Source organism: Galeopterus variegatus, unplaced genomic scaffold (genome assembly GCF_000696425.1).
Source record: "Galeopterus variegatus unplaced genomic scaffold, G_variegatus-3.0.2 Scaffold708, whole genome shotgun sequence".
Classification (NCBI taxonomy): Eukaryota; Metazoa; Chordata; class Mammalia; order Dermoptera; family Cynocephalidae; genus Galeopterus; species Galeopterus variegatus.
The window spans coordinates 182,195-196,763 of NW_007726819.1; the positions used below are offsets into that span (position 1 = coordinate 182,195).

The window sequence follows — 14,569 nt, forward strand, 5'->3', positions numbered from 1 at the left end:
CGCCGCTCGCTTCCCGGCTGCTGGGGCAGGTGGACGCCGCGTCAGCCGCTGGGACTCGCGGGAGCGGAGGTGCCGGAGTCACGTCCGCCTCGGCCGGCCGCTCTCACCTGATCGTCTTCACCGCGGCCGGACGGGCGTGGACCCGAAGCTGGACTTTGGTCATGCCCGCGCCGCCGGGCCGGGGTGTCTCCTGGCCAAGAGCCTGCGGGGGGTGGGTTTCTGCCTTTATATTCTGTCCGGTGGGCGACGGGCTCCATCCCCCGCGCGCGGTGCTCGTCTTCCAGGTGACAGCTGCCACCGGCGCCGTGGAGGGACTAGGGGAACGGAAATTGTCCACCGCTCCTCCGCGCCGACCCCGGAATTAAAGGCGCAGCGCGCCGCTGCTGCTGCGCTCCCGGTTGCTAGGTGGGTGTGTTCCCCGGGGATGCCGCGGTCGGCTGGAGAGGCGTGGATTTTTATTTCTTTAAGAAATGTTTAACCACCCCAAAATACCGGGTGATGATTTAAAAGGAATGATTTTTTTTAAAGACTCGCAATACCTCTCCAATTTTCGACTGCGTTTCATGCGGGAAAAAGGCTTCGTGCAGTTTACAGTAAAACAATCCGCTGTTCCTGGCAGTGTACGTTACTCGAGGTTCAGAAGAGACGTTTTAAAAATCAGTTTTCTCGTGATAAAATAATACATTTTCACGTAGAATTTTGAGAATAAAACCACAGGAAAACATAAAGAAGGAAAAATAACACCCGAATTCACCATTAACAGTTTGAAATATTTTCTTCCTCTCATCCCCAAGCATATGTATACACACTTTAAAATGAAAGTTGGAATTTCTATGTTTTATACACCTCATTTACCCTAAAGATATTTATCGAGCACCTGGTTAGTGCCAGGACCTTTTCAGGCTGTGATACACCAGTTAGCAAAACAGATAAAAACCCCTGACCTAGTGGAACTCGTGTATTGGGGGGAGGGGGGGAGCAAAAGTAATATGATGAATCTGAAAACTGTATAATATGCTAGAGAAATACTATGGAAAAAACAGAGGAGGGTAAAAATGAGTAGGAACAGGTTGCAAGTTTGAATCGGGAGGTCCAGGTAGGATTCATTGTGAAGGTGACGATTAAGCCAGGACTTCAAGGAGATCAGAGAGTTATGCAGATAGATAAAAGTCTGCCCAGCAGAGGGAACCACCAGGACAAACGTGGGATCAGTTTCTTAATTTACAAATGCAATACTACAAATATATGACAAATATATAACAAGAGGCAGTGTATTATAGTAGTTAAAAGAACAAGGCTCTGGTATCAAAATTCCATACCTGAATCCTGGCTTTGTCTTGAGCAAATTGCTTGACCTCTCTTTGCATCAGTTTTCTTATCTGTAAAGGGTTTTTTTTTTTTTTTTTCCTAAAAAGATGACCGGTAAGGGGATCTTAACCCTTGGCTTGGTGTTGTCAGCACCACGCTCAGCCAGTGAGCCAACCGGCCATCCCTACATGGGATCCGAACCCATGGCCTTGGTGTTATCAGCACCACACTCTCCCGAGTGAGCCTGGAAATAGTACTTACCTCATCAGGTTGTTGTGAGGATTAAGTGAGAAAAGAAACAGAAAACTTAGAACAAAGCTTGGCACACAATAATCAAATTATTATTAGTATAGCCGATATGATTACTATTACTCACTGAAAAGAAAAAGAGAATAGTAAAATGTAATGGGTCCCCTTTCCCCAATCCCAATCCCCAGAGGCAATTTCTGTCTCCAGCCCTGTCTCCAGGATACATACCAGTTAAATTTTTTCCTCCCTCACTTTATGTTACAGTATATTGTGAGCATTTCCCCAATGACAGTAATTATTCTTCAAAAAGATATAATTTTTGATGATAGCACCAAATAAATGTAGTATTATACATTGTTTTCTTATTCTTGATGGTCTGTATTGTTTCTAGTTTTTAATTCTTATAAATGGTGCTGCTTTATATAAAACTTTGTGCACCTCTTTGATTAACTCCTTAGGATAGAATCCTACTAGGTCAAAGGGAATTATTTTAAGACTCTTGAAACTTTATTGCTAAATTGTTTCCCAGAAAAGTTACAGCCCCAGGAAAGTACCCTGTTTTTCCCTCACTGGTATTGAGTAGTATCTTTTAGCTAATTTATTTAGTTTGGGGGGGCAGCTGGACCTTGGTGTTACCAGCACTACACTCTAATCAACTGAGCTAACCGGCCAGCCCGAGTAGTATCTTTTAGTTTGTCAATTTGAAACACAGAAAGTCATATCTCACTTTAATTTGTGTTTGTTTTATTAAAGTTAAATTTTTCCCTCTTATTTATTTTCTATTTGGATTTGTTCTTTTGTGAATTGCATTTCCCCCTTTTACCCATTTATTAATATTTTTCTTGTTGGTATGTAGTTATTAACCCTTTGTTATATGTGTTATATTTTCCAGTTTTTGTCTGTCTTTTACTTTTGTTTTCTGATGACACTTTCATTTTTAGACAACTAGTTTTTAATTGTAAATATTGTATCCTTTTAGCTTAAGAATGTAAGTGTGAAATAAGAAATATGCCTCACATTTAAAGGAGAACTTTTAGGATCAATATACCCTGTAGTATTAAACAATCTACACCAGGACAATGCCCTTGGAAGAAGTCCTTGTGTTTTTAACATACGATGATACTGTAGTCAGCCATCATTTTTGTCTAAATATTACCCTTTAAATACACCTCCAGTCCCACCCCTGTAAAGCCTTCTGCAACTGCCCCCTAGTGTATCATGTTCTGCCCTTCTATAATTTATTTCAGCAAACATCTATTGAATATCTTCAGGTGGAAGGTAGTGACCAGGTTCTCTGGGAAGAAGACACACCTGCCTTTGAAGAGTTTACTGTCTAGTGGAGGAGAGAAAAATGTACAATTAATCATGTTACATAGCCAAATGAAATGAATGCTCCAGGTGCTTACCAGAGTGTTGATTCTAAGGGGTAGTGGGGGAAGCTGGGAAGTCTTCAAGAGGCAGGCAGTGAGAACAGGATAGACAAAGGCCTGGTAGTGGGACTGTGAAAGCTGAATTCAGTCAGGGCAAACAGTGTCTAGCCTATTTGCAGTTTAGGGTGTGTGTCGGGGATACAGAAGAAGGTAATGTTGGAAAAGTAATCTGCGGTCATGGGTGGAGGACCTTAAATGCTAGTTTGGATTTTATCCTGTTTGCATAGAATGCCAGCAAAAACTTATTTTCTTTTTAAAATGTATGTTTAATTATTTTCTGATTATAAAATTGATAATGATGTTTTCTCAGTTCTCAATAGTTTCCAAAATATAAAAAAGAACAGATCACATGTTAGACAGCCACTGTTAGTATTTTTCAGTTTATACCGTGAGGACTTTTTCTCTATACATCCATAGATATACAAGTATACACAACCATACATACCATTCTATACAGATGGGATTAGACCACACATTGTTTTATAACCCATACTTCTTCTCTGACTGCTGTAACCAATGCTGGTGTGGTGAATGGTGGTGGTTGTGGGGGAGGCCCTGAGGAGGTGATGGCAGGGTCCCTGTGGAATATAGTGAGGGTCATCGAGCTGGGGCAGTGGGATGGGTACCAAAGAGATTTCAGAAGCAGAACTTGCATTATATTGTCTTGTTTTAATCTTTAAAGTCACATCCCTTTGTTGTGATTTTCATATCAGTAGCTACTATTTACGTATATTTTTTCTTAGCTTTTTCAGGGCAAATTGCTGGGTCCCTTGAAAAATCATTTCTATGATCTCATTGGTAGTGGAGCCTTAATCAACTTGGACTTTTGTTACTGCCCCCTCTCTCCAAGGGGAGGAAGGGGAGGACTCCCTTGTTATAGATCATTATTGATTTATATAATTTGAACTCATTTTGCCTATGATCACCGAGAACAGACAAGGAGTTGAACACTGGTTGAACAGGAATTGCTGGTACAAGCAAAGTTTATTGACAGTGCTTAACAGGCTTCAGGCTCTGAGCTACACAAAGAAAGTTGCCCAAGGCACAGTTAATAATGAGTTGAGCCCCCACAAATTCCAGAGTACCTGCTTGTGCTTATTTACCATGCAAAGTTAGAACACCAATTATTTAAAATTGATGTTCTGAGTGTTTAATAAATAAAGCAGGGAAAAACTCCTCATAAAAAAGTTGGCTTAAACCTTTATACTTGTGCATCTGAACACACTTTGCTCTAATATTTTGATTGATTAGTCTATATAGCTTGAGCAAACATGAGGGCAAGGCTGCCAATGACATCCTGTTCCCCAGGCTGCTTTTTAATTTTGGTGCCCTGATGCCAGTGAGGCTGTTGAATCAATTCTTCCAGTGACCCAGCAGTTTGTCTATAAACATTAGGAAAATCGAATATAAAATGTCTATTTATAGCTAGGGTAAAATTCCATAATGTGTCTCGAACATAGAGAATGCAATAGGAAGGCTATTTGTTCTTATCTCAGTATCTTAAATTTGAAGAAGGTCAGGGTAGAAAACCTTCTGTAGTTTTAAAAGCCACATTATTAAATAAATATAAAATAAAAAATTTTCCATAATCGTATTATATTATGTTATTTTATATTGCCTATTCCAACACACGCTGCCCTCTGAACCCCACGCTAGGCCCCACTGAGAGCCATAGTGGATGCTTTATGTGTGCGACTGTCATGCCTGTCATGGCAGTGCAAACCATCCCCTTCCTTTGATCCTGGTCCATCACGGTCTGCCACCTCTGCCCCCTGGTGTTGCACCCATGCATCATCAGTAAAGAAGAGGAGTGTCGTAGGCCCCAATAGGCAGGAGCTCCAGGGACTTCAGGGGGATGGGCTGCCTAGCGGTGGCTATAAAGGGACTTTGCCCAGATATCAAGCTGTTGCAGTCACGACTTCCCAAACAAATCATGTTTTGTTCTTGCTTACCAGCCCGGGGCCTCTTCTTTCTCGTGCCTGCTGTTTGTTAAGCCCAGTCCTCTCTGAGGTCAAAGGGACTTTATTTCTAAATCTTAGTGTCAAATTTCTCATCATATGCCTCTGTTGTAAACTGAGTTTTTGTATCTGTGATTTATTTTTCAGGCTGCCTCTCTGATTCCTCAGACCATTGTTTGGTTGCTAGGTAGGGAACCAGGAGACCTGGTCTACGGAGACTTGGAAAACTGTGTCCTGGCTAGGTGAATCTCGAGTAGTTGCTACACTTTGCTATACTTCTTTAGTCATTCTTCTCAGCCTGTTTTATTCTTACACATGTTTTGGTTTAAAATATTCTACATGCCCCCACCCCCTTTCCCAGGGACATTCTGGGCTCAGTTTTTCTTTCACATGGATCAGTGTTTGAGTTAGGAAGGGCCCAATTTGAGGGGCCTGCAAAGTATTATTTTAACCATTTCCTTAATTGTGGAGTCCCTGCATGGTTAGAGTGGATGAGTCAGCAACTCAGAGGCCAGACTTCCATTCTATTATGACTACCCTTTAAGATGGCACCCAATGTTTGGAAGTGTAAAACCCACTAACAGCATTCAACCTAGAAACCTTGTCCTGGCTTTAAAGATGGGCAGGTAGAAATAGCTCAATTCTTCCTTAAACTTTTGTTGGACTAGTATACCATGCTTAACTTGCCCTCCGTTTAGCAATTTGGACAAAAGTAGAAAGAATCCTTAGAAATCAGTTTATCCAGCTTCCTATTCAATAATTCTAAGAGGTCACTAATAAAGAGCTCAAAATAAAATAATTTGAAATAAGTTGTAATAATGGACTGAAAGTTAGGTATTGATTGAGACTCTCCTTTCTAGAGAGGATGTGTTTGGGGAAGGGTCAAGCTGAGGTTTGTGTGGTGGAGGGGGCAGGACGTGAGGTGGGTGGTGGATGGGCAGGCAGCCGAAGGTCTAGTTCCAGGTCCTCGGAAGACTTCCTTGCTTGCCACGTTCAGACTATCAGCTAAGCAAGTATTGAACAGTTTTATTAACAGCACTCAGAGTAATCATTTGTGACACTGAATAATGAGCGAGGTCAACTCTAACTCTGAGGCTTGTGGTCTGGGGAAGAAGTCATTAACAGTACTGGTTTTACTTGTCTAACTAAGCACCAATGAAATACTAGCAGTGCTAAATGAAAACAAGGGTGAACATAGGTCTCTTTTCAGCCACATTTCCAAGATAGCTTAAGCTCCCAGAAGTAAGATTCTACATTATCAGTTGGAGTATAGCTCTAAATATTCAATAAATATTGATAATGATGAAATACCAACAGTTTGTCATTTAATAGTGACTGTCATCACTTCGATTTTTCCTTTACAAAATGGGCTGTCTACATGCCTGTCTACATACCTGACTCTCATCCTGGGGCGAGAGTCAGTAAACAACTTGGATATGTTACAACAGGTTAAAGTCATTCAAATCCCTTAATTTCAGGAGCTGGGGTGGAGCCATGAAGAGGGATGCTTTTATGGAACTTTTCTGAATGTAAACTTCTGGTTATCTTCTCAGATCTTGATTGAATGGAGGAGAGCATAGCATGTTAGCAGCACAAACATCCACACTAACCCTGAAGGGCTTCCGTTCAAGGTAGAATGGCTGAAGCAAGGAATAAAATAATACATATGGTGTTGGTGGCCCTCACTCAGCAAGAGGAAAAGCTCTGCTTTCCCCATCCAGTCTCTAAAATACAAGTTCTTGAGTGTTTCTCTCTTGGTGGAAAGAGGCTGGAGGCTGTGGCTTGGTTACTCATGCGTGCCACTGTATTTCTTCCTCTCTTCTTCCTTCTCCAATCTTTCTTTTCATTAGCAATGATGATAGAATTTCCTGAGCAAAATAATCCTTTCTTTCTTAACTGGAAAATTTTGGCAAAATGTCACAATGTTCTAGTGTACTAAGAGCTCAACATACTAGGCCTTAGAAACTTTCCAGGGGAGAGACAATAAGACCACAGTGTACACAGAGCCTTCTGTGTGGCTGTGACAGTGGGGACAAAAACAATCATGTTAATGTTCATTAGGATTGGGCTTTTTTGCTGCTGCTTTTTTGTGGTAGTTTTTCACTATTCAGTTTAAATTTTTGTGAACATTATTTATGTTTCCATTAAGAGAAATTGTTTATCTCTCGAAGTTAAAAATCCTAAGTCCTATTTGTCATTTTCCATTCAGAAGGTGTAGTGAGTTAAATGGGGGCCCCCAAAAGATATGTCTATGTCCCAAAGTCTCTGAATATGGCCTTATTTGTAAAAAGGATCTTTGCCAATATAATTAAATTACGGATCTCAAGATGAGAACACCCTGGATTATCCAGGTGGGCTCTAAATCCAATGACCAGTGTCCTTATGAGATACAGAAGATGAGAAGACACAGTGGGAGAAAAGGAGAAGGCCATATGAAGATGGAGACAGAGACTGGAGTGGTAGCTGCCCAGGAAGCCAGGGAATGCCTGGAGCCAACCGAGCTGGAAGAGGCAAGGAAGGATTCTCCCCTAGAGCCTTCCAGGGAGCAAGACCCTGCTGACACCTTGGTTGTGGATTTCTGGTCTCCAGAACTGTAAGAGAATAAATTTCTGTTGTTTTAAACTACCCAGTTTGGTAATTTGTTATGGCAGCTACAGAAAAGTAATTCAAGAGGTTAGAAGGAAATGGTGGGTTTATCCAAATCTTGCTGGAATGAAGGATTTCATCCTGAAATATGTGTGGCATTCCTCAGGCCCCTAGGACTCAGATAACCCAAGGCTGTGAAGAGATCCAGCCCAGACATGCCTCAACTCAAAGCCACGGCTTTGGCCATGTGTTGGAAAGTCCTGATGTGCGGATCAAGTTTTGGGAACAAAATAATCCCCTACAGTATAAAGATATCCAGACCCCAAGGAAGGTTCCTCATTCTGAGGTATTTTATGTGATGGGATGGTAGGCCAACAGTGGCTTTTTACAGCCCTTGAGAGGGGTGTTTCTTGTTAGTTCATTTGCTGAACTCCTGGTCCCTGTCTCCTCCACTCATGACATGCTTTCACTTTGCCAGCACCCCACTGCCACCTTGCACCTCCTGCATCTTTCTGGAATCACCCACAGTGTGGCATTCCAGGTACTTGTCACCAAGCTGTTAGAGTGGACAAACAAGATGAAGTATCTTCATACATCTAGTTTGAAATAAAAATACAAAGGATGATAAGTGACAATTCCTATCTTCTGTAAAACAATCGCCTGATGGGGAAAATAGACATATAAATACAGATCTATGGGAGGGTATGTTCAGGGCTAGATAGCAATCTGTTAGCAGGCTGGTGCATCCAGAGGAGGGAGCACTTCTCCTTGGGAGAGTCTCAAAGCATTCAGAGAAGATATGACCTTTGAGCTGAGTAATGGCCAGGAACTCTGCAGGCTGTGAAGGGAGAAGAAAACATTCCTGGCAGAAGCGTCAGTGTAAGCCAAGGCGTCTAGTGTGTTTGTGGAACAGCAAGAAGTTCAGGATGATAGAGAACAGGGGTGAGGTTGGGGGTGAGTGAGCACAGAAACAGGTTGGAGAGGGTGGTTGATGCCAGACCATTAAGGGCTTCATTCATCCTCGATGACTCAAACAGAACATGTCCAAACCAAACTGGTTATCTTCTTCTCTAACCCTCCTGCCCTTCCCCCAGGGTTCTCCAGCTCATAAAAGGGACCATCACCCACCCGAGGGGCAGAAACCTGCAATCTGGTGTGATTCTTCCTCATCTTCTTAGTATCTCTGGAATCCCTCCTGCTCTTTCCATTCCTCTGCCAGGCCCTTATCACCTCCAGCCTGGACCCCTGCAATGGTCCCGGCTCCCTTCAGCCCCTCACACCCAATCTCCTTGCTTCCAGTCTGGCTTGCCTCCCCTCAGTTCTGTACCTGCAGCCAGAGCATTTCGTTTAGAAAACAGATCTAACTGTATCATTGGGCTTCTGTGTAAAACTCCAAAAACTGTTCTACGTGGCTCACAAGGCCATTTATAGACTTGTGATATAGCTTCTGATCAAAACAATACATGCCCAGAGGAGCTTGCAATGGAAAGCAGAGTGCCCTGATGCAGTGTTCCCCATCCCCAGGCTTTGTCCCCACAGTGCCTCTTTTGGCCAATTCTGGGTTTTAGTACTTCTGGTGGTTATCTCCATATTCCCAGACATGATGCCTATATCCAAGTTTCTTGATTTATCAACCTTGGATATCCTAGTATAATAAATAAAGGTTTCATTGCCTTCTATTTTTGTCTCCCTTCTCTATCCCAAGACTTCCTAGTTTCTACTGAGGTCTGTTCTCAAACATCAAAAAACATACCTAAATCTTAAAGTCTTGCTTCATCAATCTCAGACAGTACTTTTGACTTACTGCTTTGTAAGATGGGAACATTAGAGCTCCCACCACTATCCACCCTCCACGCCCAACCATTCCCTGCCTATACCGTGACATACATTATGCAGTTTGGTAACATTTATATTCCATTTAACCATAGTGGAATCTTCCATAAGTTCTTTCTTTTTTTTTTTTTTAATTTTTTTTTTCCTTTTTGTCTATTTTACTGACCGGCAACTGGATCGCAACCCTCAGTGTCGCGCCCGTACCGGGGACTGGCAACGGGATTGCAACCCTCGGCGTTGCGCCCGCTCCGCGCTCAGCCAGCGAGCGGGAACCAGTCTCCACATGGGATCCGAACCCTCGGCGGGAGTGCCGCCGCGCTCCCAAGCAGCACACTCCCCAGTGCGCCACCGGGCCGGCCCCTTCCATAAGTTCTTTCTAAGTTGATTCTAAAAGGCAAAAAAAAGAGAAAAAGTTGACTTTATAATAACCATGAAAAACAGTGTTCACTGTAGCCACCTCTGTGCTGTTTCAGTTTGCTTCCCATTTGGGTCCAACTTTTCCTGTCTATTTTTTTGTTTTTCTGGGCATGTTGCCTTTCTTCTTTTTTTTGCGTTCTATGAGTTTCCCACGCCGACATTCGTACTATCTATTCTATTGAGTACTCTGCCCCAACTCCCACCTCTCTCCAAGAGAGGTGGAGGACAGTCTGGCCTGGTTGCTGCCCTGGCTTCGTGCATGACTCTCAGCTCTCAGCTCTCATGCTGTGACTTCTCTTTACTGCTCTCCTAGGACAGATGCACTGTTTCTGAATGCTGTATCTTTCTCTTTTTCCTTGGTAACTTTTGAAGTGTGTTATCAAGTAACTTCCTAAGAAAAGGTGCTTAAGGGGTAATTTTTTCTTACCTTTTTGTTATGGAAAACTTCAAAAATATATAAAAGGAGAGAAAATAATATAATGAACTCTCATATATCCATCAACCAGCTCCAATAATTATCAACTCTTGGTCCACCTTATTTCACTTACACTCTTAACCACTACTCACCAATCCCAGATTATTTTGAAGCAAATTCCAGATATATCACCAGAAAATATTTAAATATATATCTCAAAAAGATAAAGGCTCTTTTAAAATACGTAATCACTATACCATTAACACATCTAAAAAATTGGCAATAATTACTTAATGTCATCAAATAACTGATCATTGTTCAAATTTCCCTTATATAAATGTTTGCTTGTTCAAATTGGACCCAGTCGTTGGTATGTCTCTTGAGTTTCTTTTAATCTATGGTTCCCCACTTCTTTTTTTCCTTGAATTTATTTATTGGTAAACCATTTTTTGGTTAGTTGGTTGTCTTGCAAAGTTTCCCAGTGTCTAAATTTTGCTGATTGAATGCCTGTTGTCACATTTGACATAGTTCTTTATGCCCTGTAGTTCCTGTGACTTAGTAATTAAATCTAGAGTGTTGATCAGATTCAGGTTGGATTATTTTGGAGGTATCATCATAGGTGGTATTGTGTGCTTCCGAAAGGCACGTCACGTCTACTTTTCTCTCTTTTACGATGTGAGCAGCCATTGATGATCCTTGCATAGATCCATTATTTTATTAGGTGATATTCTAATTTTATCATCCCTCATTTATCAGCTGGAAGATTTCTGTGTTAGAGGGAAATTTCCCTCATCTACTCTTTAGTTACCCTGCGGTTCCTATGGAAAAGGTAGGATAAATTCTTGATTCTTTCCCTTATTTATCATTTTTCAAAATAATAAGTCCCTATGATCTTCCAAAGGCAATATGTGTGGTTTTTAAATTTTTTTCTCATGAATTTAAACATATTTGAGGTGTTTCAATTCATTGTTTATAACTTTAATGATGCTGGCATTATCCCTTCTTTTGCCAGTGGAAACGTCTTTCAGTTGGCTCCAAGCTTCTTGCCTTGACTCTTCCTTGATATCTGAAATGATAGGATGTTTCAGTTTTATCTTTTATATTTCATACCCTAGACCTGGAATAAACTATTTCTCATTTTTGCTGGGTTGGTCATTTTTCTTGGTGTTTTCAGTGGATGGAGCTAGAAGTACATTTCTTTAAAGACAGGATAATACGTCATTAATTTATGCTAAAACTTCTAAATCAAACTGAAAGCTAAGGATTTTTACTTAACCTTGTGGATCTTATTTCTCCTTTCTCCCACACCCAACATGAGATAAGCTTTATACCTTTTTAAATGTCTGAACACTTCTTTATTCCGTCTTATGATGAATTGACAGCTTGTCTTGGCATAGAATTCTGGATTGAAAATAGTTTTCCCTGAGGACTTTGAAGCCATTGCTCCATCTTCTTATAAGCAACCATTGTTGCTAATGAGAAGTCTAATGCCATTCTGAATTTTGCTTTTCTTGTATGTGCCCTGCTGCTTTTCTTTCTTTCTTTTCTTTCTTTCTTCCTTCCTTCCTTCCTTCCTTCCTTCCTTCCTTCCTTCCTTCCTTCCTTCCTTCCTTTTCTTCTTCTTCTTCTTCTTCTTCTTCTTCTTCTTCTTCTTCTTCTTCTTCTTCTTCTTCTTCTTCTTCTTCTTCTTCTTCTTCTTCTTCTTCTTCTTCTTCTTCTTCTTCTTCTTCTTCTTCTTCTTCTTCTTCTTCTTCTTCTTCTTCTTCTTCTTCTTCTTCTTCTTCTTCTTCTTCTTCTTCTTCTTCTTCTTCTTCTTCTTCTTCTTCTTCTTCTTCTTCTTCTTCTTCTTCTTCTTCTTCTTCTTCTTCTTCTTCTTCTTCTTCTTCTTCTTCTTCTTCTTCTTCTTCTTCTTCTTCTTCTTCTTCTTCTTCTTCTTCTTCTTCTTCTTCTTCTTCTTCTTCTTCTTCTTCTTCTTCTTCTTCTTCTTCTTCTTCTTCTTCTTCTTCTTCTTCTTCTTCTTCTTTTCTCTCTCTCTCTCTCTCTCCCTCCCTCCCTCCCTCCCTCCCTCTCCCTCTAAGGGAGTTTTTTGGATCTTATACTTATCCCTGCAGTTCTGAAATCTAACCATGACATACCTAATGTGGGTCTTTTAAAATTGCCCCGATCCACACTTAGTTGGGGAGATGGATGATAGGAAATATTCGATATGCAAGTGGTCAATTAGCCTCTGGTTTTTAGCTCCTCTTCTGATGGCTGCCCTCCGTGGTTTCTGAGTCCAGAGCCTCGGTGGGTGTCTGAGCAGGGGGATGCAGCCCTCCTCTGTGAACGACTGAGGGCTTCACCTGCTCTGCTGCATTCCTGAATACCCATCCTTCCACTTTCTGTCTCCTAGAAATTTTTTGAAATCTTTTATCTGCAGATATCATCTTCTCCTCTCCTCTACAGTGTAGCAGAAAGGAATGTACTTGACTTTTTTTTTCCTTATAATCATTGTAATGGGATCTTGGAAAGAGGAGATAAATATGAGCTGGGAGGCTGCAGCCTTGTCTCTCAGCACTCTTCCCCTGACCCTCAGCTCTTCTCAGTTCCTGGAATGGGTCTCACTTTCTCTTACTTTGGGGCCTTCTCAGAGTCTGTTCCTCCATCCTGGAATATTTCTCCTGCCCCACCTCCCCCACACAGACTTTGTGCTTAACTCCTGCTCATCTTCCAGTCTGTGCCCCACCCTTAAGATGGTCTCCTCTGATTTTCCTCTAGATCCAGGCCCCCTTATTTGTGCTCCCATCACATTCTATACTTTCTGCATCACCATGTGTCTCCAGCTATTACAATTACTTGTTTAGTGCCTATCTTCACACTCTGAGCCCCTTGAAGTCAGGATCTTGCCTGTCTTGTTCAGGGTTATACTTCTGCTTCAGAGAAGATCTCTGTGGTCATTCAGGAGCCAATGCGTGGCTAACTCGGCTTGCAGGAAGCTACCTGGTAGCAATGTGGGTGATGAGTTGGAGCAATCCATGTCAGGGAGACCACTTAGGAGATGAAAAAGCCATGGACTAGGGCAGTGCTGGGAAGGGTGGACAGAGGAGAGGGTCTGCTTGAGGAGGTTTCCACGGGCGCAATCAGGATTGATGACATTTCATGGAGAAATGAGGGAAAATGGGTATTCACAGGTGACTCCATAATTTCTATCTTATGAGAAGAGGAAAACAGTGTTGCTGTTTGCTGAGACAGGAAAAATAAAAGAAGGAGAAGGTGCAAGTTGAATTTGGACAAGTTAAGTTTTTCAGGTAAGAGGCATTTGTGGGTCACCTAGGAGGAAGCTGCACATGAAGATCTGGAGATCAGGGTAGCATCTGGGCTGGGGATGTAAGAGTCCTGAGCTTCTAGATGGTGAATGATGTGATGGCATCTGTGAGGCCATCTAGGGAGAAGGTGCAGCAAGAGCAGGAAGGAAAAGTAGAGCCCTGGGGAACCTTAGTCCTGAAAGGGCAGTTGAAAAAAACCCATGGAGGGGAAGAGGAAGGAATGGATAGAGAGGCAAGAGGAGTCAGGAAAGCCAAGGGAAGAAAGAGTTCAAGAAAGAAGGACATAGGGAAATGGCTAAATTATGGCATGGCCGTCCCCTTGGAACATGAATGAGGAAGAGCTATATGCATGGACAAGGAGCAAAGTCCATGCATGATATCTGCTAAATGTACCCAGAAACTTTACCCATTTAACCAATATTTATGAAGGACCTACTAAGTGCCAGGCACTGTTCTAATCCCTGGCGATTCATTAGTGAGCAAAACAGCCAAAAATTCCTGTCCTTGTAGAGCTCACAGCATAATAGGGAAGGTGGATGACAAATAAGATAAATAAGGGAAATGCACAATATGTCAAGGTGTGTGTCACAATATTGGCATGTACGATATGCCACTAAGAAGGTGTCAAGTACTAAGGAGGAAAAAAAAATAGCAGGGTAGAAGGATATGGAATGTAGGGAGGATTGAGATTTCACATAGGGTGGCCAGGGAAGGCCTCGATGAGGTGACTTTTGAGAAAAGATGCAAAGAATGAGAAGGCGAGCCATATGGATATCTTGGGGAGGAGCATACCAGGTAGGAAAAGGAATAAGCTAAGACTGTTCAAAGGACAGCAAAGAGTCCAGTGTGACTGGAGCAGACAGAGCCAGACGTCAGAGAAGTAACAGGAGAGCTCATATCATATACAACCTTGCAGGCCATAATAAGGACTTCGGCTTTTACTGTGAGGAAGATGGGAGCCATTGCAGGTTCATGAGTTTGGTAGTGATAGGATTTATGCTTGAACAGAGTCACTTACTGAACAAGAGCACTAGCACTGAAAGCTCAAGTTTTTGTTTTTGTTTTGCC

General features: G+C 41.9%; 1 protein-coding gene across 1 annotated transcript in view; it reads right to left on the reverse strand.

The window, feature by feature from the left end:
• Positions 1 to 565, reverse strand: part of SOWAHA (sosondowah ankyrin repeat domain family member A) — a 4,039-nt gene extending 3,474 nt beyond the window's left edge. The window contains exons 1-2 of the mRNA XM_008571653.1: positions 535 to 565; positions 377 to 437 (exon numbers count right to left, since the gene is read on the reverse strand). Coding sequence (XP_008569875.1) covers positions 377 to 437; positions 535 to 565 — 92 coding nt within the window. The remainder of the gene's footprint in view (positions 1 to 376; positions 438 to 534) is intronic.
• Between the last annotated feature and the right edge of the window lie 14,004 nt (positions 566 to 14,569).